The following is a 26,015-nucleotide window of genomic DNA, read 5'->3' as shown; positions in this document are numbered from 1 at the left end:
GCAGGTGAGTCTTTAAATGCTCCTTGTCTGACAGGAAGTGTCTCTCTGACCCCCCGCAGTGTCTAAAGGAGCGAAAGACGGCGGCGTCTTCAGCTTCAAGCTGTTCGCCGTGTTGGGCTGTTTCCACGTGGAGGTGTGCGACGACCGCCACAGCATCGCCGACATCCGAGTCCAAGGTGAGAGGTCATGCCAAGCCCCGCCCACACTCATTACATTCAGGAAGTGAACGAGCGATGATAACCCCCCCCCCCCACCACCACCACAGGAATCGACGCGTCGGTGTTGATGCAGGCGAAGGAGACAGAGGTGTTCGCTCGACTCCGGGACATCGTGGTCACGGACGTCAACCCCAAAACCATCCACAGAAAGGTGGGCGATGGGGAAGCGGTGCTGTTTCCGTAGCAACAGGCGGTAGAACCCTGTGGATGGTGCGAATCGAGTCGCAGCCTGTTTCTCTTCTCTGATTGGAGCTTCGGTCGTATCAGGATGCGTTCAGGAGCAGCAGTTTGGACGATGTTTGTTACAACGTTGCTAACCCAAACCACCACCACCCCCACCTCCCACCCCATCTCTCCTGCAGGCGGTGTCCATCGTAGGTGAGGAGGTGTTCAGCTTCAAGCTCTCCTTGTTTCCGGGGGCGACGGAGGCGGAGGGCTACGGCGACATGTCAAAGGTGGACGGGAAGGTCACGCTGCGTCTGGGCTGCATTCAGATCATCTACCTGCACAAGTTCCTCATGTCTCTGCTGGTCAGGAGCTTCATACGTGTTTATTTACACATGCGTTCATGTCTCTCTGTATCTGTTAGCTCAGATGTTTGTGTTTACTAACATGTAAACACAAACATGTCAACACAAACATGTAAACACAAACATGTAAACACAAACATGTAAAAGAAGGTATGTAAACGGTCCTCACATATTGCCATTTAGTGATGCTGTTCATACACACATTCTCTCACACTCACACTCTCTCACACACACACACACACACAATCTCTCACACTCACACTCTCTCTCACACACACACACACACACACACACACACACACACACACAATCTCTCACACTCACACTCTCTCTCACACACACACACACACACACACACAATCTCTCACACTCTCTCTCACTCACACACACACTCACACTCACACTCTTTCACACACACACACACACACACACACACACACACACACACACACACACACACACACACACACACACACTCTCTCTCACACACACACTCTCTCTCACACACACACACACACCTCCTTGTTCATCTGTTTTAGTGTTTCGGTCTGTTTTTATTTAAAGTGTACTCTGTGTGTCGTAGACTCCCGTCGGCAGCCGTCGTCGTGACGACCGTCTCTTTTTAATCTGAACTGTGGCGTGTTCGCGGCTGCTCGTCGACTCTTGTTGTCGTGTTTCCTGCTGCGTGTTCTTCTCGTGTCTCATGTTGTTGATGTGTTTCTGTTCCTGCAGGCTTCTTTTAGCTTTCAGTACTCATCTGCCGATGAGGTACAGCGTCCAGCACGCAGCTCTCAACCGCATCACACCAGCTTCCAGCTTCACTCAGCGACACCGCCGCACCTTCAGCCCCCCCCCTTCCCCTAACTCCACCCAAACGCCCCTTCAGAGTGTCATGTGGTCCACGGTGGGACGCCTCAGCAAAACAAAATGTTCACAAACATCAGAGCAGGAAACCGGTTTGCACTGACTCCTCCCACATATCTCAGATGGAGATGTGGCTCCGCCCACCGGACTGATTCATCTCAGTCAGGAGGTGGTGCGTTTACGGACGCTGCGTCACCTGAGCTTTTAAGAGCTACCGATCTCTGACGTGTTTGTTTATTGTTTGTTTTAGGAAATATAAACAAAGCAGCTGAAGCTCAGGTGTCGGATTGTCCTTAAACGCACCGATGGGAAAAGTTTTAGAACACATTTTAGAACACGTTTTATTTAATGAGGAAAAAAACAGAGAGAAAACTTTCATATCGATGAGTTTAAAGGTCCGTTCACAGCAGATGTGTGATGTCAGCGCTTGGATGCAGGGAATGAGGACAGGAATGCTCTTTCATGCACAATACACGACCACCATAATGTGCTATGCAACTCACTCAGCTGCCATCATTTAACCCCGCCCCCTCACTGCCCCTCCCCTCACAGTCACATGACCTCTGCCTGTGACCTCACTACCTCCCTAAAAATGGTTTTGAAACCTTCATTCTTGTTTCATAAATGTCTTCAGAACGTAACTCGTCTCCTAAGATTTTAAATCTTGCTTAAATATCTAAATTCAGTCATCAGATGAAGGTTTGTGAAACAGGAATGAACCTGCAGCCAGTGAACGCCTCTCATCTGCTCCTCTGACTTGCTCCTTCATGGCGTCTCCGTAACGTCCTCCTCTCATGGCGCCGAGCTGTCCGTCATCTCGCTCCTGATTATTTTTTTTACCTTCCAGATGTTCGTCGACAACTTCCAGACGGCGAAAGAAGCTCTGAGCGCTGCAACCGCTCAGGCGGCCGAGAAGGCGGCGTCCAGCGTCCGAGACTTGGCCCAGAAGAGTTTCCGTCTGTCCATGGACATCCGGCTGAAAGCGCCGCTCATCGTCGTCCCCCAGTCCTCCTCCTCCCACAACGCCGTGCTGGTGGATCTCGGTCTGATCACAGTGGCGAACAGCTTCTCTCTGCAGCTGGTGGAAGGTTTCACGCTGCCGGCCGTCGTGGAGAAGATGGATGTCAGGCTGACGCAGCTGAAACTCTCCAGGTAACAAAACCACATGATGGATGGATGGATGGATGGATGGCTGGATGGATGGAGGGATGATGGATGGATGATGGATGGATGGAGGGATGATGGATGGATAGATGATGGATGGATGGATGGAGGGATGATGGATGGATGATGGATGGAGGGATGGATGGATGGAGGGATGATGGATGGATAGATGATGGATGGATGAAGGGATGGATTGATGGATGAATGGATGGATGATGGATGGAGGGATTGATGGAGGGATGGATGGATGATGGATGGATGGATAGATGATGGAGTGATGGATGATGGATGGATGGATGGATGGATGGATGGAGGTATGGATGGATGAATGAATGGACCCTCCTCTCCTCTCCTCATCTCTGATTTAAAACATGATAAAGAGCACTAATTAAATGTCGTTTCCAGGACGACCCTAAAGCGAGACTCCTCCTCCCAGTCCGACATCGAGATCCTCCAGCCAATCAACTTGGAACTGTTCGTCACCCGGAACCTCGCTGCTTCCTGGTTCTCCCAGATACCCGCAGTCCAGGTCCAGGGAGTCCTGCGGTCCCTGAATGTAGGTCCCGCCCGCATGGCTGCTGATTGGTCAGTGATGTTTGAGTGACACTTGAACCTGTGGCGTCCATCTGTCTGTCTGTCAGATGAGTCTGGGTGAGGAGGACCTCGGCGTGCTGATGAAGATCCTGGTGGAGAACATCGGGGAGGGAAGTAAAGAGCACAGCATGGACGTCAAACGGCAGGTGGCCCAAGGTGAGGTCGCTCTCAGTGCATGATGGGAAATCTGATAGAAACCCAACAGACCAGATTAATATGTAAGTGGGCGGTGCTTAGTTTCCAAATATGGTCGCTTCTGGCTCTAAAATTCTTATTTATAAAATGAGCTTCAAAAAGACCTGTTTTTGGGGGCGTGTCTGTTTGATTGACAGGCCTGTGGTGCAGTCAGGTTACAGCTATCGGTGGGCGGGACGTAGTATCGTCAGGTTTCCAATCAGATCGGTCAGATCCACCTCTGGCTCCTCCCCCAGCTTGTCCAAATATGGTCACTTCCTGCTCCAAACCGCTCCGAACTAGCAAAGATGGTGACAGACAGAATCTGAACTGGAGGATTCATAACGTTCACGAACCAACGCTTAGCTTTTACCTCCACAGAGAAGGCGGAGCTTGCTGATCAGCTGGGGGAGACAGCGACGCTGCAGCCCGGGTCCAACGGTGTCATAGCCACCACCAACGGCGGTCTGAGTGAGAACACCGTCAACGTTCTCCTGGACTTTGAGGTCAAAGAGGTGAGACACTCGTTGGGGTTCCCATCGTTCCCTCCGAACACAGCGGCGCTCTGATTCTACTTCCTGTTTCTTCTTCTTCTGCTTCTTCTTCTTCAGGTGCTGCTGACCCTGAAGAAGCCCCGGGAGCAGAGGGAGTCGCCCTTCCTAGTCTTCCACGTCGCTCACCTGGGCATCAACACCAAAGTCAGGAAGTACGACATGTGCGCCACGACGTACATCAAGAAGATCACCATGAAGTGCCTGGAGTTCAAAGGTCAGGAGCTTCACAGTGCACTTCCTGACCGAGTTCTACTTCCTGTCTGGACAGGAAGCAGAACTCGGACGAAGCGCTAAATGTTGGTGTTGTTTTCAGACTCGAGCGGCGAGCCGCTGTGTCTCATCAGCTCGTCAGTGGAGTCCGGAGCCGAGCTGCTCAAAGTGCAGTACTTCAAGGTGAGGTCGCATGTCATGTGATCACCTGCTCAGGTGAGTCGTCTGTTCAAGAGACAGTTTTTAATCTCAGCTGAACTTCCCGTCTGCGTCTTCGTCAGGCCGACCGAGCCGGACCGAACTTCTCCACCGTCTACAAGAACACGGAGCAGATGATTAACGTGAGTTCACCGACTCACCTGTTAGTTGTTCCAGCGTCATCGAGACAGTTTGTGTTTGTAGGTCGAAACTCACAGACTGTTTCTAAAAGTGTTCGTAGCTTCAGGTCTGTAAAATGGTTCTGATCCAGAAGTGTCTTCAGCTGCAATACCAGCGAGTGCCACTAGAGGTCGGCTCCAAAAAGCCTCCGGCTCCATAGACTCCCATTCAACTTCTCTCATCAAATCCAAAGTGAATAAAATGTGTCCATCAGTTATCTCGGTGTTGTTAGCTAAAGTCACTCCTTCTTCTTAGTTTTCTGGAGGTCCATCTGAAAATAATCCCTCATTCATTAGAAAAGAAGATTCAAGAAGACCTGTTTTTGGGGGCGTGTCTGTTTGATTGACAGGTCTGTGGTGCAGTCAGGTTACAGCTATCAGTGGACGGGACGTAGTATCGTCGGGTTCCCAATCAGATCGGTCAGATCCACCGTTGGCTCCCCCCCCCCCAATTTGTCCAAATATGGTCACTTCCTGCATCAAGTGTAGACGAACCTCATGTCTCCATCCTGAGGTGGTTCTGGTCAAAGTGACCTTTGACCCTGTTTTCTCCGGTTCGTTTCCTGGACACATCGTAGAAAATGATTCTGAAGTTGCCTCCCGGTGAGATGAAGAGTTCCCCGTCTGTGTTTCTGTCCGGCTGCAGGTGACCTTCACCTCTCTGGACCTGATGCTCCACACCGAGGCGCTGCTGTCCGTCATCAACTTCCTGTCCACGGCGCTGTCGTCGGGCAGCGTGCCATCCCCAGAGAGAGACGTCCGACCGAAGATGGACGAGAAGACGGCGTCCGCCAAGTCCAGTCAGTAACACACACATACATACACACACACACGAACACACTGCTCACCCTGAACGGCACCTTGTCGTTTCCCATCAGCTGCCCTGGTGTCGCCCTCCGACTGTGATGTCATCGAGCTGAAGGTGATGATGATGCTGGGAGCCTTCAACGTGCTGGTGTGCGACCAGACCTGCAACATGGCCGACATCAAGATCCAAGGTATCCGATCGGAGGTGAGCCGGTGCGTCTCTGTGACCGGACCCTCGGTCCTGGTCTCACCGCTTCTGACGTGTTCTTTCAGGTTTCAACGGCTCCCTGCTGGTTCAGGGACCTCAGACTCACCTGTCGGCCCGCCTGAGAGACTTCATCGTTCTCAACGTCGATCCCAAAACCGTCCACAAGAAGGTGAGTCACCTGTCCGCACAGGCAACATTGATCCTTCCGACCGATGACCTTTCCATTAATGTTCATCCGTCCGTCACGAACCCTCCCTGAACCTCAGGATGCCCCAGACTCACCTGGATGACCTTAGATGACCCTAAACGCCTCTAAAGGACCCTGTAGACACCATCCAGAACTAGTCTGGATCACCTCAGATCGTTAGATTCAACAGATGTCCAACCTAAAAACTCCCCAACGACCCTGGAGGTCCTTTAGGACAACGGCACCTAACCCTGGTCCTACAAGACCAGCGGGACTCTGTCAGACTAATGCCGGACTACCGAAGATCAATCTAACGGACTGTTGATGGTTCTGAATAACCTGGACTATCCTGGAGGTCCTGGACCGCTGCGGTACCTCAGATTATCCAAGGACCTTCCTGGATGTGCGACGGAAATCGTGACGAACACCAACTACAGCGATATTTATTGACGGTCCTCCGGGATGTTTCTATATTTCCCGATAAAGACTTTACCGGAAACCCGGTGAACGTTTGGACACCTGGGCGTCAGTGACCTCGTGAGGTCCGGAAACTCTTGGATGGATGATGTCCTCTCGTTTCTGCTCCAAACTAACTCCGCCCCTCTGAACCCGTCCTTCAGGCCATCTCCATCGTGGGGGACGAGGTGTTCAGCTTCTCCATGAGTCTGACCCCCAACGCCACCGAAGGCGCCGGGTACGCCGACATGTCCAAGACGGACGGCCGAGTGAGGCTGAACGTGGGCTGCATCCAGTTGGTCTACCTGCACAAGTTCATCATGTCCCTGCTGGTGAGCTTCAGTTCTTCTGTCCTGTTTTTATATTTTGGTTCCTTGACTGGATTATTGTCCAGTTTTAATTGATATATATTTTCCTGCAGAACTTCACCAACAACTTCCAGACGGCGAAAGAAGCTCTGAGCGCCGCGACGGCTCAGGCGGCCGAGAAGGCGGCTTCCAGCGTCCGAGACTTGGCCCAGAAGAGTTTCCGTCTGTCCACGGTCATCCGGCTGAAGGCGCCGCTCATCATCATCCCCCAGTCCTCCACCTCCCATGATGCACTGGTGATGGACCTCGGTCTGATCACGGTGGGCAACAGCTTCTCTCTGCTGCCCATCGACGGCTGTCCACTGCCGGCCGTCATCGACAACATGGACGTCCAGCTGACCCAGCTGAAGCTCTCCAGGTTGGTCCGACAGAACCGCCAAGATCCAGAATCGATTTCTGATACGGAACCTGTTTCTGATCTAGAACCTGTTTCTGGTCCAGAAGTTTTTTCTGAATTACAAACTTTTCCAGATCAGAAAACTGGTTCTGATCCAGAAACAGCAGAAAGATCCAACATGTTGAAAATATCTTTGAGTCTCTCTGATCAGTCGTCTTGTCTTCACTGTAAAATACACCATCCACATCACCGTTCATTCAACATTAAAGATATGAAGTCTTGTTCTGTGCACCAGAACCTGTCTGGACCCGGTCTCTGACCAACCCACTACAGAGTTGCTAGAACCGGTCAACCTGCACCTGAACATCAAGAGGAACCTGGCAGCTTCCTGGTACAAGAGGATGGCTGCCGTGGAGATCGATGGAGATCTGAAGCCCATGAAGGTAGGAGGATAAGGAGGAGGAGGAGCAGGAGGGAGGAAGGGAGGAAGAGCAGACCAAAGAATGTATGAATTTTATGGTGACTGAAAATCCTTCCCCATAAAAAGACCAACAAAACCAGACGGACTAAATATTTTAGAGTCACCCTCCTTCATACGATCAAACAGTCCAGAGTGTTCCTGAACGCAGCACGGAGCAGGAGGACCAACAACCTCCATCAGGAAGTATTCAGAGTGTCGTCTCTTCATCATCATCATCATCACTGAGTTCACCACGTTAACGTGACCGCTGGTACGAGAACATTAGTGATGTTACCATGGAAACCTGAAATTGGAGCAGAGGAACAGCAGATTTTAGGGAACAAAAAATCTTGAATTTGTCCATTTACAGCCAAGTGTTCCTGAACCTGGCGACGGAGATACTAACTCTTCTGTTCTCTTATTTTTATGACCAGTCGTCACGTAACCCTCCGAAGGTACAGCTTCCTGTCAGGACTGTGTTCTCCTGTAGTCTCACTAACAGTCTCCTCTGTGGCCGCTGGGTTCGGTAGTCTCTTAGACCCCCCACCCCTCCCATCCCTCCACCATTAGGATGCAGGTTTAGCCCAGCAGATCCGTAGTGACCCGGTTTAGAGGACTGATCTCAGTCTGGTTCTGGACTAACTTCCGTCTCCGTGCAGCTGGAGCTCAGTCAGTACGACCTGAAGATGCTGCTGAGGATCCTGCTGGAGAACCTGGGGGAGGCCGGGGGCCCGGAGCCGGGGGCCCCCCAGCAGGAGGCCAGCGTGCAGGTCCGAGCAGCTGGAGGCCCCCCGACAGGTCTGCTGATGATGATGATGATAATGATGTCGCATGATGAAGATGGGGGTCGTGTTCTTCTTGATTCTTCCTCCTGTTTTGTTGACGTGACATTTGTTGAACCCGTTCAGGTGACGCCGGGAAACCGACTGTGAGCAGCGATGAAGAGGAGGATGAAGGTCTGGAGACTGTGAAGTTTAACTTCAACATCGAGTCTCTGGCTCTGGTTCTGTACCGCAACGACCCCAAACAGGTCAGTCAGTCAGACATGGACCTGATGGACCTGGTTCGGGATCAGCTGTTTCGGGATCAGCTGATTCGGGATCAGCTGATACAGTAACCGTGTTTCTGGGTCTGGTGTCTGACCCGTGTCCCTGGTCCTGCAGCCATCGGACCTGCAGCACCAGGCGGACCTGAGACTCGGGGAGTTCGCCCTCCACCTGCTGAAGGCTTCGGGGAAGCTGCTGAGCAGCGGCAGCATGGAGGTGAACACGGTTCTGACTGCCTGCACGCTGGACGACCTGCGGACCGGCATGGAGAGGGTGACGTCACGGTAACTGTCACATGACTCTGCTTTCAGCAGGAAGCTGCCCTGCTGCAGTAAAAGTTCTGCACTTTTATAAAAAAAAATTAAAAAAAATTCTATAAAACATTTTGTCTTAAAAAAATAATGTCCGATTATTTGGACGCAGAACAAAAAAAAAACCCAGTTTCATGGCATTTGTTTAAGAAGTCCTGTGTTTTGAATCTGTTCCATCTTGTGACCGTCGTCATGGTGATGTCGTCCTCGCTGCAGGATGGTCGGCCGGAGAGACGAGGACAGCTCGGAGGCGATGATCGATGTGACATACCGGCAGCGCGCCACCGAGCGGGAGGTGGTGGCCGTCCTGCAGAAGCTGTACGTGTGCGCCAGCGTGGAGTTTCTGATGGCCGTCGCAGATTTCTTCCTGCAGGCTCTTCCGCAGAGCTCGTCTCCGAGCGCCGCCGCCGCGCCGGGCGACAGGCTGCCGCTGAGGCAGACCGCCGAACCTCGAGCCGACGCCAGGACGGGTGAGACCAGGAGACCCAAAAATAACCTGAGACTTTTTTACTGAGAACAGAAATAAAAACAGTCCTGTCTCCCGCAGGCTCCGCCCCCGTCAAGACCCGTCTGCGGGCGGTGGTGGTGGACCCAGAGGTGGTGTTCGTGGCCAGCCTGATGAAGGCCGACGCTCCGGCCCTCGTGGCCTCGTTCCAGTGCGACTTCAGCCTGCAGGCCGACGAGGACGGAGCCCAGAGCACGAGGGCCAACCTGAGGGAGCTCCGAGTCCTCGCCTGCCCCTTCATCCGGGACAAGGAGGACAACGCCATCACCACGGTGAGATCACGTGACCGCGGAGAGATCACCATGGAAACTGAATCCGCCCGCAGACTCTCCAGCAGCTCTTCTATAAGTGTTTCACTCGATTGAATTCATTCTGATTCCGTCCGACAGGTGCTGAGACCCTGCTCGGTCGCCTTGGAAACCAAAACCCAACCGAACCAGCCGTTGAGCGGCTCTGTGACGGTGGAAGAAATCATCGTTAAGGTTGGTTCACGCTCCGATAAAAATAAAACACGAAGAGCCAACGAACTCCTCGTTAACAATAGAAGAAAAATTGCTTAATTTTTTTACTGTAACAACCGACCGACGGTCGGTGACCCGACGGTCGGTGAACTTACCGTCGTGCGTCTCCGACCTGCAGATCTCTCCGTTCATCCTCAACACGGTGATGACCATCACGGCCGCCATGACGAAGAAGCAGTGCGACGAGCCGAGCGAGGAGTCGAAGGCGGAGGTCGGCGACCTGTGGTCGGTGATGAACATCTACAGCTGTAACCACTGGTTCCTGGGAGTCGACGCGGCCGACGAGGTCACCGAGAGCTTCAGAGACGCCGGTGGACGCAACGACGGCGAGAGCTTCGGCGCCGCGATCAAGGTGCGGCGTCCTCCACTTCTCACTGAAAGGTTTTATTTTGAAACTTCAGAACGACATGTTCAGGTCTGCTTCCTGTTAACGAGCTCCCCTCCCCTCCCCCCCTCCAGGTGGTCCAGCTGACTCTGGAGTCCGGTTTGGGTCATCGGACCGTCCCTCTACTGCTGGCCGAGTCCTCCTTCAGCGGATCAGCCAAAAACTGGTCGTCTCTGCTGCAGTTTAAAGCGGACATGACGCTGGAGGTGAGACCTGAACCTGATCTTGATTTTAAACCTGAACCTGATCTTGATCTTGATTTTAAACCTGATCTTGAACCTGAACCTGAACCTGAATTTGCAGGTGAACTACTTCAATGAGATCCACGCCGTGTGGGAGCCTCTGATCGAACGAGTCGACAGCGGCCAACGCAGGTGGAACCTGGAGCTGGAGGTACTGTTAGCTGTTAAATCAGATGTGATGTCTCGTATATTGTTATTCGTTATTCATATTAAACTCCCATTCAAACAGCCGAGTCTAAACATACACCACGCTGACTGTGTGTTTTTGTTTTCCTGCAGATGAAGACCAACCCGGTCCAGGACAAGAGTCCGGTACACGGAGACGACTTCGTGGTCCTCCCTGAACCTCGCACCGCCGTCAACATCTACTCCAAAGACACCATGAACATCACCGTGTCCCGGAGCAGCCTCAACGTCTTCCACAACCTCGCCAAGGTGCACAGAGACAACCTCCAACAGAGGGCGCCAGAGAGTCAAAATATATATTTTAGAACAGGATGTTTATCATGTGACGTTTTCCCGCGCTGTGTTTTCCGTCAGGCGTTCTCCGAGGGCACCGCCTCCACCTTTGATTGCTCTCTGAAGGAGAAGGCCCCCTTCACCATCAGGAACTCCCTGGGGATCCCCCTCATTGTGCAGCACAGCGCCAACTTGAGGCCGGTGGCGTCGGCGGCGCAGGGAAAGCTGCACGAGCTGTCGGTAGACCAGACCATGGACCTGGAGCACTCGGTGTTCGAGCCGTCGTCCAGAGGCAAACTGTCGGCTCTGGAGCGGCAGGAGAGCTGCCTGTTCAACCTCACCGTCGGTCAGGCTCCGCCCCCTTCCGGCTGCGTTGTCACTGTTCGTTGTTTCTCTGAGTTGCCGGTCTGAGTGACGGCGTTTCTCTCTGAAACCTGCAGTTCCCTCCGGATACAGCGAGATCTCCAACATCGCCGTGGACAAACCGGGTCGGCGCCTCTACAACATCCGCGGCCCGATGCTGCAGGAGGCCGTCTCCGTGCTGCTGCAGATCGACGCCGCCGACGGCAACAAGGTCATCACCGTCCGCTCGCCGCTGCAGGTCAGAACCTCGAACGCCTCGGACTGAACGCACGGACCCGCCGGCACCGACTCACCTCTCTGACCGGTTCTGTTTCAGATCAGGAACCACTTCTCGGTGCCGTTCACCGTCCTGAAGTACTGCCCCGCCTCCAGGAGTCTGCAGAGCGTCGGACAGGCCGAACCCGAAAGGGAGTTTCACGTCACCTTGGAAACATACAGGTAGCGTCACACTGCCCTGCTCAGCAGCACGGGGGACCTTTAATCAGACTTTAATCTGAATTTAATTCAGACGTAAACATCGGGACAGCAGTGTTTTGGTGTCTGTGGCGCCTCCAGGCGATCGCTGACGGCCTCGTCCTCCTCCGTCCCGCAGGTGTCAGCTGTTTGTGCGTCCGGCGGGTCGCCTGGCCGGTCAGTACGGCGCGTCCTCCACCTGCGTGTCCTGGAAGGAGCAGGTGCACCGCAGCTCGGAGGTGCACTCGCTGCTGCAGTGTCCGGCGTCCGACGGCAGCCTGCTGCCGCTGATGGTCGGAACGCTGGCCGTCCCTGACGACCTGCGGCACATCGCCCGCCACGGAGTGGAGGACTGGGACCCCGCCTACGTCATCCACCTCCACCCCGTCGCCACACTACGCAACCTGCTGCCCTACACCGTCTGCTACCTGATGGAGGTACAGCAGAACCAGCAGAACCTCTGATTCATTACTCAGAAATAATAAATGTTTATTTTATTTGCTCATGAAACCTGACTGACCCGGTCTCTCCCGGTCTCTCCCGGTCTCTTCTGGTCCCGTTCGTCCCTTCAGAGCTCAGCCGACAGCTACGAGCTCCAGGAAGGCAGCACGTCGGACCTGCTGCACGCCCGAGTGTCCGGTGAGATCGTGTCCCTGGTTCTGATGAGGTATCAGGGCCGCGACTGGCACGGACACGTCCGGATCGAGCCCGAGATGCCCGAGTTCTTTGCCATGTGTCTCACCTGCGATTCGGACATCAACATGACGGTGGACGTGAGCGTGCACGTGACAAGGACGACAAGCCGCCTGCTGCTGTCGCTGTTCAGCCCGTACTGGATCATCAACAAGACGTCCCGGGTTCTGCAGTACCGGGCCGAGGACGTCAGCGTCAAACACCCGGCCGACTACCGTGACATCATCCTGTTCTCCTTCAGGAAGAAGACGCTGTTCAGCAAGAGCAAGGTGAGGAACACCTGGTCACCTGGTCACATGGTCACATGACCCCCTGGTCACATGATCACATGATCACCTGATCACCTGTTGTTGTTGTTGTTTGTGCAGCTCCAGCTGTGTGTGTCCACCAGCTCCTGGTCCGACGGCTTTTCTCTGGACACGGTGGGAAGTTACGGCTGCGTTCGCTGTCCCGCCAACAACATGGACTTCCTGGTACCTCATTAAACCAGATGTTTGACCCAGATGTGTGTCGGTGCTCGTCCTCCCGTGACGGGCCGGTGGAGGTCAGCTGTGAGTCTGACCCGGTTCCCCTCTTGTATGCATCCAGGTGGGAGTGAGTATCCAGATGAGCAGCTTCAACCTGACACGGATCGTCACCATGAGTCCGTTTTACACGCTGGTCAACACATCGTCCTTCGAGCTGGAGGTTGGAGAAGTCCGCGCGGACGCCAGCACCAGGTGGCACTACATGTCCTCCACCGAGGTCAGTCCAGAGTCCACAGTCCAGATGTTTATGATGTCATTGTGTTGTTGTTTATGTTGTTGTTGTTGTTGTTGTTTGTGTTGCAGTGCCTCCCTCTGTGGCCAGAGACCAGCTCGGGGAAGTTGTGTCTCCGTGTGGTCGGCTCTGACTCCACCTCCAAGTCCTTCTTCTTCAGTCACCAGGACAACGGCACCCTGCTGAGCCTGGACATGGTCAGTGCCTGATCGACCAATCGGGATTCAGTCTTGACGGTTCAGTGTACTTCAGGGTTGTTGTTATTTTTATTTACACGCGTGTTGGTGTGTTTTCAGTGCGGCGGGATCATCGTGGACGTGAACATCTCGGATCACTCCACCGTCATCAGCTTCACGGACTATTACGAAGGAGCAGCTCCCGCCCTGCTGATCAACCACACGCCCTGGGTCACCATCAGCTACAGGCAGAGGTCAGAGGTCAACACACACACACACACACACACAATGAACAGCGTCAGGGCCGGTTGATGTGTGAGTGTTTGAAGAATCAGAGCTCGTCGTGGTCTGAAGTGAAGTAAAATCATGGTGAATGAAACATCTCCTCCTCAGCGGCTCAGCGACGCTTCACCAGCTCAAACCCAACGAGGAGCGGCGGTTCGCGTGGGACGACCCGACGGGGGTCCGAACGCTCAGCTGGAGCTGCATGGAGCATTCAGGAGAACTGGACCTGCTGAAGGTCTGATCTGGTCGCATCAGCGTTTTTACACCAACGACTAACTGCGTGTGATGGTGACGGGAGGACGAGGTTGTTTAGTTATTTTAGTTAGATTTTAATTCAGAATTATTTTGACTGTAAATCAGACTTATTTAGACTTTAATTAGACTGAAATCAGACTGTAATTCAGACTTTAAGTAGACTTTATTTAGATTTTAGTTTGACATTAATTCAGACTTTATTTAGACTTTAATTCAGACTTCAACTTGTCTTCAATTAGATTTTGATAACACTTTAATTCAGACTTTAATCAGACTTTAATTCAGACTTTAATTTTACGACCTGTACGGAGCTGGAGACCAAACACGGAGCTAAAAGATGCTGAATACTGGTTTAAATAATCACGTTGTAAAGAAGCAGCTGTTCTTGATTTGGACCAAAACTCTTCACTCAAAGCCTGCTTCCTATCTTTCTGTGGAACTTTCAAGCTTCATAACAACTGAACATGTTGAAATATATCCTATTGAACTAAATGTAAAATGCAGAGGACCAACAATAGAACCCTGAGGAACCCCAGACTCTCTCGTGTCTGGATGTCGAAAGTTTATTTAGCCTTTTGCTAACATATTAGCCACAGCAGATGTTCTGCTGCCCCCAAGTGGCCAAACAGTAAATGACTGCAGCTGTAAACAGACACACTTTTCCCTCCCTCACATACCGACTGGCTGACGTTTCGGTCTTTGTGGGAGCAGCCAGGTACGTCAGTGTCCCCACAAAGACCGTTAATCAGGACGACCAACACGCTCACGGTCCGTCTCTGTCCGCTCAGGACGCGGTGGGTCAGTTCTCCTACGACAACCAGTCTCAGGTCCACTGGGTTTCCTTCCTGGACGGACGCCAGCGGGTGCTGCTGTTCACCGAGGACGTCGGCGTGGTAACGAAGGCTCGGCAGGCCGAAGAGCTCGAACAGTTTCAACAGGAAGTGAAGGTGTCGCTGCAGAACCTCGGAGTGTCGCTGATCAACAACAGCAGCCGGCAGGAGATCGCTTACATCGGTATCACCAGGTAAACAACAACAACACATGACCAGGTAAACAACAACAACAACACATGACCAGGTAAACAACAACAACAACACATGAACAGGTAAACAACAACACCGGACCAGGGAAGTCTGTTGCATCTCAGGTGTGTGTGTGCGTGCGTGTGTGTGTTACAGCTCAGGTGTGTGTGTTACAGCTCGTGTGTGTGTGTGTGTGTGTTACAGCTCAGGTGTGTGTGTTACAGCTCAAGTGTGTGTGTGTTACAGCTCAGGTGTGGTTTGGGAGATGAAGCCGAAGAATCGCTGGAAGCCGTTCAGTCAGAAGAACATCAACCTGCTGGAGAAAACCTACCAGAGTCAGCAGAGCGGGAAGACGCAGGGGGGCTGGGTCAAACTGGAGACCAACCTGGAGGTCAGAGGTCAACACACATACTAACAGACTCCATGCGGATTGGTCCAATGAGCTGACCTGGAGTGTGTGATGTCACTCGTTGTCAGGTGAACCTCAGTCCAGCCAACATGATGATGCGTCAGCCGATCTGCTGCCCGGTGAGGAGGAACTTCCTGTCCGGTATCCAGGTGGAGTTCAAGCAGTCGCCGCACCAGCGAAGCCTGAGAGCCCAGCTGCACTGGCTGCAGGTGAACACACACCCGGTCACACACCTGTCCAGAAACACTCCCCTTCGTGACTGATGTGGTGTTTGTGTGCAGGTGGACAACCAGCTGCCAGGAGCCATCTTCCCCATCGTCTTCCATCCGGTTCCTCCTCCGAAGTCCATCGCTCTGGACTCAGGTGAGACATCTTCACCTGCTTCCTGTCTCTGATCCGACTGTTGATGATCTGAGCGTGTCTTCCTTCTGCCTCTGCAGAGCCGAAGCCCTTCATCGACGTGTCCATCATCACCAGGTTCAACCAGTACAGCAACGTCATGCAGTTCAAGTGAGTCAGAACCAGTTCAACTAGTTGAATTTAAATCGTTAACCAGTTTAACTTGACTTTAAACCAGAAACCAGTTGCGTAGAATTAAATCATTTTGAACCAAATGTAAAGTACAGAGGACCAACAACTGAACCCTGAGGAGCTCCAGACGTCTGCTAGGAGTTTAGATGTGTTTTTAACTCTGTTAACATATTAGCTGCAGCAGACGGACAACGAGCTCCGCAGTCACTGATGGACGTTTTGTGTTTCAGGTATTTCATGGCTCTGGTTCAGGAGATGGCAGTGAAGATCGATCAGGGTTTCCTGGGCGCCATCTTGGCTCTGTTCACGCCGGCCGCTGACCCGCGGGCCGACAGGCAGAAGGTAGAGCGAGGCAGCTGGTTGACGGTTTGACTCCAGGAACGGCACGCGAAGGGTTAACGTGTCGGCGCTGGTGTTTGTGTTTCAGTCGGGGCTGATCGAAGGAGATCTGCAGCGTCTGCAGGCTGAGCTGATGGAGGCGTCGCTGACCGACACGTCGGGTCTCAGCTTCTTCGAACATTTCCACATCTCACCGATCAAGGTGAGCGCGCTCAGTCAGAACTTCTTCTGCACCTGCAGCTGTCTCTGTTCAAAACCCTGTTTCCCATAAAGTTGGGACGCTTTGTAAAATGTAAATAAACACGGAATGTGATGATTTGTCAATTCTGTAAACTCATTTAATTAAAAATAGACCAACAACATATCAAATGTTGAAACTGAGAAATTTTATTATTTAATTAAAAAATATCTGCTCATTTTGAATTTGATGCCATCAACATGTTTCAAAAAACGGGGGCAATAAAAGACTGGAAAAGTTGTGTAACGATTAAAAAAAAAAACACATGGTGGAACATCTCATGACTAATCAGGTTACCATGACAACAGATCAGTAACATGATTGGGTATAAAAGATGATTTCAGAGAGACAGAGTCTCTCAGCAGTGAAGATGGGGAGAGGTTCACCACTCTGAAAGACTGTGTTGGAAAATAGTTCAACAATCTAAGAATAATGTTCCTCAACGTAAAACTACAAAGAATTAGTGGATTTCATCGTCTACGGTTCATAATATCATTAAAGGATTCAGAGAATCTGGAGAAATCTCTGAACACAAGGGACAAGGCTGGAAACCAATATTGGATGGTGGTGATCTTCGGGCCCTCAGGCAGCACTGCATTAAAAACAGACTATTCTGGAGTGGAAATCACTGCATGGGCTCAGGAACACTTGTGAAAACCATCGTCTGTGAACACAGTTCAAACTCTACCGTCCAAAGATGAAACCGTTTCCTTTTTTTCAGCTCCACCTCAGTCTGTCTCTCGGCTCCAGCGGTGACGACTCGGCTCAGGAGACGGCGGCTGTTCAGTCTCTCAACCTGCTGCTGAAAAGTATCGGAGCCACGCTGACCGACGTCGACGACCTCATCTTCAAGTGAGACTGTTGCATTGTGGGCCGTAAATATGCTGCACATTTCTAAAGTCAAAGTTAGTGGGTGTCTGTGCGTGACGTTTGTCTCGGTGTCTCCGTCAGACTGGCCTTCTTCGAGGTGAAGTACCAGTTCTACCGTAGAGAGAAGCTGATGTGGGCGGTGGCTCGACACTACAGCGAGCAGGTAACGTTACCGCCTCCGTTCTTCAGGTCATCGAGGATCTGCAGGTTAAAGACAGTTTCAGATCAGAGACATTTGTGGACACTCAGCTGTAAAAACACAAACATGGCAGTGAACAGAACAGAAATCCTGGATCGTTTTCCTCCTCGTGCTTCTAAAACCTCCCGAAAAGAAACGATGTCTGATCACAGTCTGTTTCTAAAAGAGTTCGTAGCTTCAGGTCTGTAAAATGGTTCTGATCCAGAAGTGTCTTCAGCTGCAATACCAGCGAGTGCCACTAGAGGTCGGCTCCAAAAAGCCTCCGGCTCCATAGACTCCCATTCAACTTCTCTCATCAAATCCAAAGTGAATAAAATGTGTCCATCAGTTATCTCGGTGTTGTTAGCTAAAGTCACTCCTTCTTATTAGTTTTCTGGAGGTCCATCTGAAAATAATCCCTCATTCATTAGAAAAGAAGATTCAAGAAGACCTGTTTTTGGGGGCGTGTCTGTTTGATTGACAGGCCTGTGGTGCAGTCAGGTTACAGCTATCGGTAGGCGGGACGTAGTATCGTCAGGTTTCCGATCAGATCGGTCAGATCCACCGCTGGCTCCTCCCCCAGCTCGTCCAAATATGGTCACTTCCTGCTCCAAACCGCTCTGAACTAGCAAAGATGGTGACGGACAGAATCTGAACTGGAGGATTCATAACGTTCACAAACCAACGATGACATCATTGATGGTTGATGACATCACTGATAGTTGATGACATCACTGATGGATGATGATTGGTTCAAGATAAACCTTCTTCTGTTTTCTGTCTGCAGTTCCTGAAGCAGATGTACGTCCTGGTTCTGGGTCTGGACGTCCTGGGAAACCCGTTCGGACTGATCCGAGGTCTGTCCGAGGGCGTGGAGGCCTTCTTCTACGAGCCATTCCAGGTGAGACATCCCGAACACTCGTAAAGGGTGAACTTTCCTCTCGGAGGTGCGACGGTGACGGTCGCTGTGTTTGTGTTCGTCAGGGAGCCGTTCAGGGTCCAGAGGAGTTCGCCGAGGGTTTCGTGATCGGCGTCCGCAGCCTGTTGGGTCACACCGTCGGTAAGAGCGCCGACGAGATGTGAGTCACCGTCGGGCTGAAGGAGAAGGAGCTCTGTGGTCAGTGACCGTGTCCCTCCTGCAGGTGGCGCCGCCGGCATGGTCTCCAGGATCACGGGTTCGGTGGGTAAAGGTCTGGCGGCCATCACCATGGATAAGGAGTACCAGCAGAAACGCCGGGAGGAGATGAACCGACCGCCCAAAGACTTCGGAGAGAGTCTGGCGAAAGGAGGGAAAGGACTGCTGAAGGTCAGAGACGATGACTTCACGTGTTTTTGGAAGTTTTTCTTTAATTGCATTCAATTACTGTTTTCAAAGAGCTTCAAATGTTTGCTCGTATGCGGCTGTCGGTGCCGTTGAAGCTCGGTAACCGTTTTGTGTCTCTGCAGGGGGTCTTCGGTGGAGTCACGGGCATCGTCACCAAACCTGTGGAGGGTACGTTGTTCCCCTGAACACCGACTCAGCGTGTTCCTTTACATCCATTCGAAAACACAGAACCGAGATTAATTAGTTGCTCAATGAGTTTTTTTTGTGATTTTTGCCATTTAATAATGTTTGATTTTATCAAAAGATGTAATTTGTGGAGTTTTAAGTGATTTTTTTTTTTGCGTAAAATTGGGAGAATCAAAGAATTGGAAGTCTGGAAAGAAATTTTTTATTTTATTTTAATTTTTTAAGCACTACCTGATAAACGAATGAATGTGTAATCACTTCCTTTGATAACAATCCTGCTGCTCATCATAATTACGTATTTTAATTCTATTTTTATTTTTATTTATTGAATTTAGAGAACCATGGCGATAAAAGGTCCTAAAAGCTGTGTATGTTTCCAGAACAGAGCGTCTGTGACTGGAATATAGAAACAAGGACTCCATCAGCCTTTCAAAATAAGAGCTTTAGATGCTGTTTAATTCATGTTCATTCAACACATAGACCTGCTGGATGAAACAAACAAAGAGACGTCTGACAACTGGACGTGTGGAGGAAACTCATTTAACTTCCAGTAATATGGAATCACTTCCTTTGATCACAAACATTTAATCACATCATTTTAATGTGAAGAACACATTTCCCACAAACCCCGTCACTTCCTGTTTTATTTGGTGATTAGAAAACAGGAGCAGTGTCTTTCTGATTGTAAATGAGGAGTTATTGTTGTTAGTAAAGCGAGTTTTGTTATAAAAGACTTACTTCATGTCATTAATACTTTTCAGCACAGATTCTGAAGATGAATCTTTAGCAGAAAAAAAAATTGCGGGAATTTTTGGTTTTTAAATTGTACACTCACGCAAATATTGCTGAGTTTGCTTAAATTTTGCGTTGATTATTGCAAGATGAGGATTTCCTGTGTTTCTCCGTAGGGGCGAAGAAGGAGGGCGCGGCGGGCTTCTTTAAGGGCATCGGTAAAGGTCTGGTGGGCGTGGTTGCCCGGCCGACCGGCGGCATTGTGGACATGGCCAGCAGCACCTTCCAGGGCATCCAGAGGTATTTTTCACTCCACCCTCACGTCGCTGTTCGCTGCCTCTCAGGTAGTTTCTGCGTCTCTCCTCACTTTGTCCCTCCGACTGAACAACTTCCTGTTTTCTGTGTGCTTCACTGTGTTTGTCTGTTTCTTCACTAATGTTCACGTTCTGCTTTTGTTTTCTGTCTCGTGTTGTTGTTGTTCTCATCGTCGGGAGTTTTCTTTGTTCTTTCTTTTTTTTTCTCGGTGTCTGTGTGCGTGAGTATTTTTAGTTTTTTTTTCATGTTAAAGCCGAGCCTTGAATCGCTGCCTGCGTTGACGTCCGAGCAGTGATGAGGGCGCCGAGCTTTAACCTGCAGCTGTTTCATGTTTGCATGTTTGAATGTCGCAGCGGACGGACGGTAAGTCGCTGCATTATGTCAAAATAAAACTCCTCTTCCATCGAGCCTGGACCGATTCATGCTCGCCACGTCATCCATCAGTCTAACACTGCTCGTAACCCCTCCCATCTTTGAGCCCCTCAGCTTGTTGCAGCATTGTGAGTCAACAGCTGGTGATGTTCAGAAACACTAACAGCCACAGTGTTTTCTGTTTGTTTGTTTGTTTGTTTGTTTGTTGGAGAACATCAAGCTGCATCAAAGAAAAAAACTGCTCCACTTTGAAATATTTGTAAACATGAATTATCTGTAAACACCTGCATCCAACCAAGGAGGAGGAACATTTGTAAACACTAGTTGATGTTTGTAAATATATCCAAACAGTAATATTTAAATGTTATAAAATACTTTGAATTTTGAAATATATTTCTATAATTCGTTATAATAGAAATGTAAATATGAGATGATCAGAACCTGAATGAGACATTTTGTGTCTCAGAACTTTTCCAGCTTTAATATAAAAAAAAAAAAATTTGAAAAAAAATAAACTGCGGCTGCAGATGAAACACATTCAAACATTTATACTTTAAATTAAATCTGTCGTTGCCTCGACAACCGGCTTCTGGTGCCGAAACATTTCCCAGCAGCCTCAGTGGCCTTCATCCTCTTCCTCATCCTCCTCCTCTGTGTGGAGGGTCCATCTGTCACGTGACACATTAGTCACTTCCTGATAACCTGTTGACGTTGCTGTTTCATGCTGTCGCTGTAGAGGCCACAGGTGAGACGTCCCACCTGACCGCAGCATCGTGTGCATCACCGAACCAACCTGAGTCCAACTTCTGTAAACCGGATCTGACACGCTGACTTTAACCAGAGATTCAGTCAGGTGACTCCTATAACCTCTGTGTGTGTGTGTGTGTGTGTGTGTGTGTGTGTGTGTCACATCAGAGTGGCCGAGTCGACAGAGGAAGTGACCAAACTGCGTCCAGTGCGTCTGATCCGGGAGGACGGCATCATCCGACCTTATGACCTGACGGAGTCGCAGGGATTCGACCTCTTCCAGGTTCCATCACTTTCACCGTTTACACAACGACGTGATGTCACGCAAACATTCACAGATTCAAACAAACAAACAAACATTTACAGATTTTAATAAACAAACATTCACAGATTTGAAACAAACATTTACAGATTAGAAACAAACAAACATTTACAGATTAAAAACAAACAAACATTCACAGATTTGAAACAAACATTTACAGATTAGAAACAAACAAACATTTACAGATTAAAAACAAACAAACATTCACAGATTTGAAACAAACATTCACAAATAAAAACAAACAAACCTTCACAGATAAAAACAAACAAACATTCATAGATTAAAAACAAACAAACCTTCACAGACAAAAACAAACATTCATAGATAAAAACAAGCAAACCTTCACAGATAAAAACAAACAAACAAACATTCATAAATAAAACAAACAAACATTCATAGATTAAAAACAAACAAACCTTCACAGATAAAAACAAACAAACATTCATAAATAAAACAAACAAACATTCATAGATTAAAAACAAACAAACCTTCACAGATAAAAACAAACAAACATTTATAAATAAAAACTAACAAACATTCAAACAAACAAACCTTCACAGATAAAAACAAACAAACATTTATAGATAAAAACAAACAAACCTTCACAGATAAAAACAAACAAACATTCACAGATAAAAACAAACAAACATTCATAGATAAAAACAAATAAACATTCACAGATAAAACAAAAACATTTACAGATTAAAAACAAAAACATTCACAGATAAAAACAAACAAATATTCATAGATAAAAACAAAAACATTTACAGATTAAAAACAAACAAACATTCACAGATAACAGCTCAGAGCTCAAACAGACAGTTCGGAGTGACAGAAACATCAGTCAATGGAAAACACACCAGAAAGTTTTGTTTTCTAATTCGTCGCCTCGCAACTCAAAAATATAATTTAGATAAATAACACACGGAGTCATCAGAGAGGAAATACTCCGGATTCAGGTTCAGTAGATTTGTAGATTCTCCTCATTTCTTTTTCTAACTCCTTTGTTCTCCTTCTTTTTCTTCTGTGTTTGTGCCACATGCAGCCTGAGGAGGAGTAAACAACCTTCTGCCAGATCAACTTCCGCTTTAAGTGCTTTTGCAGACTATAATCTATAATCAATAATCCCTCCGATCGATCGGAGCTTCACGATGAATATTCCACTGTAATCTGAGTATTGTGCTGATTCAGGTTTCTCTGCATGCCAAACTCTGCTCTCGTACCTCCAACATTTTTACTCTGTTCTTTTTCTAGACAAACCATTTCTGCTTTTATTTTTTTTATTTTTGTTTCTTACATTTATAAAGAAATAGTTTTGATTTAGAACCATTTCTTCTGTTTTATTTCTTCAAACAGTGGAAATTATTTTACTATGAAGCCGTGACGACCGCCTGCTGTAAAATAATTTTGTAAACGATGTAGCATCACCTCCAACTTCATCCCCAAATTGTAAATGAATAGCAGCTGTTTAATATCTGTGTATCTTTGTATATTCCAGTCTGATGCATGACCTCTGACCTCAGAGTGTGTAACCTTTCTGTTTAATAAAACATTTCTCTTCACTCTCATCTTCCTCCCTGAAGTCTCTTCCTGTCCCCAAAAACCTCATGGAACAGAAAGTCTACAGCTTCAGTTCCTGCAGGAAGGTTTAGGCCGAGCACCAGCTGGGGCACGCTAGCAGGATTATTTATCATTTATCATTTAAAGCTATCAGCAGCTGGTGGGTTTAGTGTTGTTGATGACGTGAGTCGGGTAGAAAACAGTCAGAACCTTTGAGCCTCCGTTAGTTCCTGGGTCAAAGGTCGGTCCTTCATTTGAGACGAGCTGCAGCGGTGAGTGACGGACGACCTGTCAGAGTTTTAAACAACCTGATGATGGATTCATGTTGGATCAATAGCTCACCTGAACGAAGTCAGTTTCATAATCACAGACATCCATAAATAAAATGTTTACTGTGTTTGTTTGTTTGTTTGTTTGTTTTGTGGTGTGCTTATGGCCTGTTGTTTGTGTTTGCAGCGTTCGGAGATCAAACAGCTGGAAGGTGAAGCGTTCAGAGATCACTGTCAGTATCCAGGACACAGGAAGACCAACATCCTGGTCACCAACAGGTCAGACACACTCTCACACCTGTGTTGTTCTTCTTCTTGTTTACTGTATTCTTTGTTGTTTACAGTATAATTTGTATTTGTTTATGTTGCTTACTTTATTATTTCTTGTTTTGTTGTTATTTACAGTATAATTTGTTTGTTGTTTACAGTATTAGTTACTCTGTTTTTTTGTTGTTGATTACTGTATTTCTTGTTTGTTGTTGTTTAAGTATTTCTTACAATATTATTTAGTGTTTGTGTTGTTTAAAATATTACTGTTGTTGTGTGGTGATATTTACTGTTGTTGTTGTTTACTCTGTAGTTGTTTTTTTACAGTATTGTTTACTCTGTAGTTGTTGTTTACACTTATTTACTTTGTTGTTGTTAACAGTATTATTTACTCTGTGTTCTTTACAGTATTATTTACTCTGTCGTTTACAGTATTATTTACTCTTTTTGTTATTGTTTACAGTATTATTTACTCTCTGTTGTTTACAGTATTATTTACTCTTTTTGTCATTGTTTACATTATTATTTTCTCTGTCTGTTGTTTTTACAGTATTGTTTACCCTTTCATTGTTTACAGTATTGTAAGTATTGTACTCTGTTGTTGTTGTGTAGGAGGGTGATGTGCGTGAAGGAGATCGACTTCGTGGGTCACTTCAACAAAGAGTGGGAGTGTTTGTTCGAGAACTTCTATCGTCCTCCGGCTGTGGCGGGAACTGAGCTCAAGATTTACTGCAAGGTACCGAAACAACGCTGAAAGTACAACTCGGATCAGTCAACACAAACAAAGATGGAAGAGTGTCCACTGAGGGAGGAGGAGGAGCTGACGTTCTTTCATTTCACTTGTTTGCTTGTTTGTTTGTTTGTTTGTTTGTTTGTGTTTCAGGAGCAGCAAAGGTTGAAGCTGCCGAAGAAGGACGGTCAGGAGTCGGTGAGGAGCGTTCAGCTCAGAGACTCAAACACTGCTCAGGTACTGTGTCTGTCTGTCTGTCTCTGTGTTTACTTCCTGTTTTCTGTGTGGCCCCTCCCACCCTCTCACCTGGTTGCTATGGTCACCCACAGAAGCTGTACGCGGCCATATCTGACGCTCAGGTGGCACAGCAGCAGCACTGCATGGTGAGACAGAAGTCACAGCGCTTCCTGAAACTGAACAACAACCAGCAGTGAGGTCACTTCCTGTCAGTAGCTCCACTTCCTGTCAGCAGCTAATTTGTATTAAATATATTCTATTAATTATGTTAAACGTTGATGAAGGAGGGGGATTTATGGAAAAGCTGCGACTGTTTAAGAAATATAAACAGATTTGGACCATCGCACAAGGCAGGTCCAATCAGAACTCTCCAATCAGAGCCGTCCAATCAGAGCAGTCTTCATCGGTTATGTGGTTTGTTGCTGACGTAGTAACCCTCAATATAAACATGCTAACATGTTAACACGGACAAAGTATATTCAAAACATAAAGGTTCAGTCACAGCAGCATTAACGGCTTTTATTTTGAAGGTTCTCGCTAGTTTTCTGTTGGTTCTGCGTATTTTGTTGTTGTTATTTTTCAGAGGACAAATTCTGAAGTAAACAAGTGACTTCCTGTCGCCAAAGAATCAGAAATCAAAACTGAATGTAATCACTGAACTCCTTTATCTTATTTTGTCTTTATTTTTTTTATTCTGCTGAGTTTGTGGGTGTTTTCGTCCCTGCTGCTCGCCTGCAGGCGACGCCGCCTGTTTGAAGATAAAGCCATGAAAACAACAACGTTGCACTAAGAATGATTGACGGTTGTTGATGTGTTGAAATGTTTGCTGTTCAATAAACAATCAAAGATCTGAAAATGTTGATTTAATCTTCAGACTTTGGATTTAAATCCTTGAAATTTATGATGTTTTGATGAAAGTTAAATTGATTTTCTGTGAATCGGATCTTTGTTTGTTTACAACAGAAAAATGTACAAACAAATGTGTTTACAGACCTGCTGAGCGACACAGAAATGTTTCCACTTTTATTTTGATCTTCTTTTTCTGTAATCTTTGAGTTTGTTTATTTTTTGGTGTGGGGGAGGGGGACAGGAAGTAAAAAAAACAAAATAAGAGCTGATGTGTAACCTGAATCCTTTTTTATAAAGATCACATTTTTTCTCATCAGGTGGACGTCTTTATTTTATGAGCAGAGTGTGACATCACCAGCTGTCGTCATAAAACATCTTCACTGATTAAATTAAAGCGAATTTAATAATTTTAAATAATAGTATTTAAAAAAACAACAACTAGCATTTGTTAATAATAACAATTAGAAGTTCACCTCCACAATGTGTTTCTATTAGTTTATTTTTAATTAATTTAACTTCATGAAGCGTTTTTAGAGCCCCTGGGTGGTACTGCACTT

General features: G+C 48.2%; 1 protein-coding gene across 1 annotated transcript in view; it reads left to right on the top strand.

The window, feature by feature from the left end:
- The window catches only part of vps13c (vacuolar protein sorting 13 homolog C), a 40,697-nt gene extending 14,926 nt beyond the window's left edge, over window positions 1–25,771 (top strand). The window contains 56 exon segments of the mRNA XM_069175203.1: window positions 60–176; window positions 266–369; window positions 581–748; window positions 1,481–1,516; window positions 2,460–2,764; window positions 3,182–3,332; window positions 3,418–3,526; window positions 3,926–4,059; window positions 4,156–4,312; window positions 4,412–4,491; window positions 4,590–4,649; window positions 5,332–5,485; window positions 5,564–5,683; window positions 5,766–5,869; window positions 6,508–6,675; window positions 6,765–7,069; window positions 7,344–7,491; window positions 8,168–8,306; window positions 8,417–8,538; window positions 8,672–8,838; window positions 9,082–9,335; window positions 9,413–9,642; window positions 9,760–9,852; window positions 10,010–10,243; window positions 10,351–10,482; window positions 10,580–10,669; window positions 10,798–10,953; window positions 11,059–11,323; window positions 11,418–11,578; window positions 11,657–11,778; window positions 11,933–12,230; window positions 12,366–12,755; window positions 12,855–12,959; window positions 13,075–13,230; window positions 13,317–13,442; window positions 13,542–13,675; window positions 13,815–13,941; window positions 14,750–14,985; window positions 15,230–15,374; window positions 15,461–15,601; window positions 15,674–15,755; window positions 15,833–15,902; window positions 16,154–16,265; window positions 16,351–16,464; window positions 17,222–17,352; window positions 17,452–17,533; window positions 18,336–18,449; window positions 18,533–18,608; window positions 18,691–18,854; window positions 18,995–19,040; window positions 19,967–20,090; window positions 21,393–21,507; window positions 23,563–23,654; window positions 24,255–24,378; window positions 24,526–24,609; window positions 24,702–25,771. Coding sequence (XP_069031304.1) covers window positions 60–176; window positions 266–369; window positions 581–748; window positions 1,481–1,516; window positions 2,460–2,764; window positions 3,182–3,332; window positions 3,418–3,526; window positions 3,926–4,059; window positions 4,156–4,312; window positions 4,412–4,491; window positions 4,590–4,649; window positions 5,332–5,485; window positions 5,564–5,683; window positions 5,766–5,869; window positions 6,508–6,675; window positions 6,765–7,069; window positions 7,344–7,491; window positions 8,168–8,306; window positions 8,417–8,538; window positions 8,672–8,838; window positions 9,082–9,335; window positions 9,413–9,642; window positions 9,760–9,852; window positions 10,010–10,243; window positions 10,351–10,482; window positions 10,580–10,669; window positions 10,798–10,953; window positions 11,059–11,323; window positions 11,418–11,578; window positions 11,657–11,778; window positions 11,933–12,230; window positions 12,366–12,755; window positions 12,855–12,959; window positions 13,075–13,230; window positions 13,317–13,442; window positions 13,542–13,675; window positions 13,815–13,941; window positions 14,750–14,985; window positions 15,230–15,374; window positions 15,461–15,601; window positions 15,674–15,755; window positions 15,833–15,902; window positions 16,154–16,265; window positions 16,351–16,464; window positions 17,222–17,352; window positions 17,452–17,533; window positions 18,336–18,449; window positions 18,533–18,608; window positions 18,691–18,854; window positions 18,995–19,040; window positions 19,967–20,090; window positions 21,393–21,507; window positions 23,563–23,654; window positions 24,255–24,378; window positions 24,526–24,609; window positions 24,702–24,806 — 8,078 coding nt within the window. The 3' untranslated portion in view covers window positions 24,807–25,771.
- The last annotated feature ends 244 nt before the right edge of the window (window positions 25,772–26,015 follow it).

This window comes from Embiotoca jacksoni, unplaced genomic scaffold, assembly GCF_022577435.1.
Source record: "Embiotoca jacksoni isolate LCO1_2020_lvr unplaced genomic scaffold, fEmbJac1.0.p SCAF_64, whole genome shotgun sequence".
In the NCBI taxonomy this organism is placed as follows: Eukaryota; Metazoa; Chordata; class Actinopteri; family Embiotocidae; genus Embiotoca; species Embiotoca jacksoni.
This window is presented reverse-complemented; position numbering and strand designations above follow the sequence as displayed.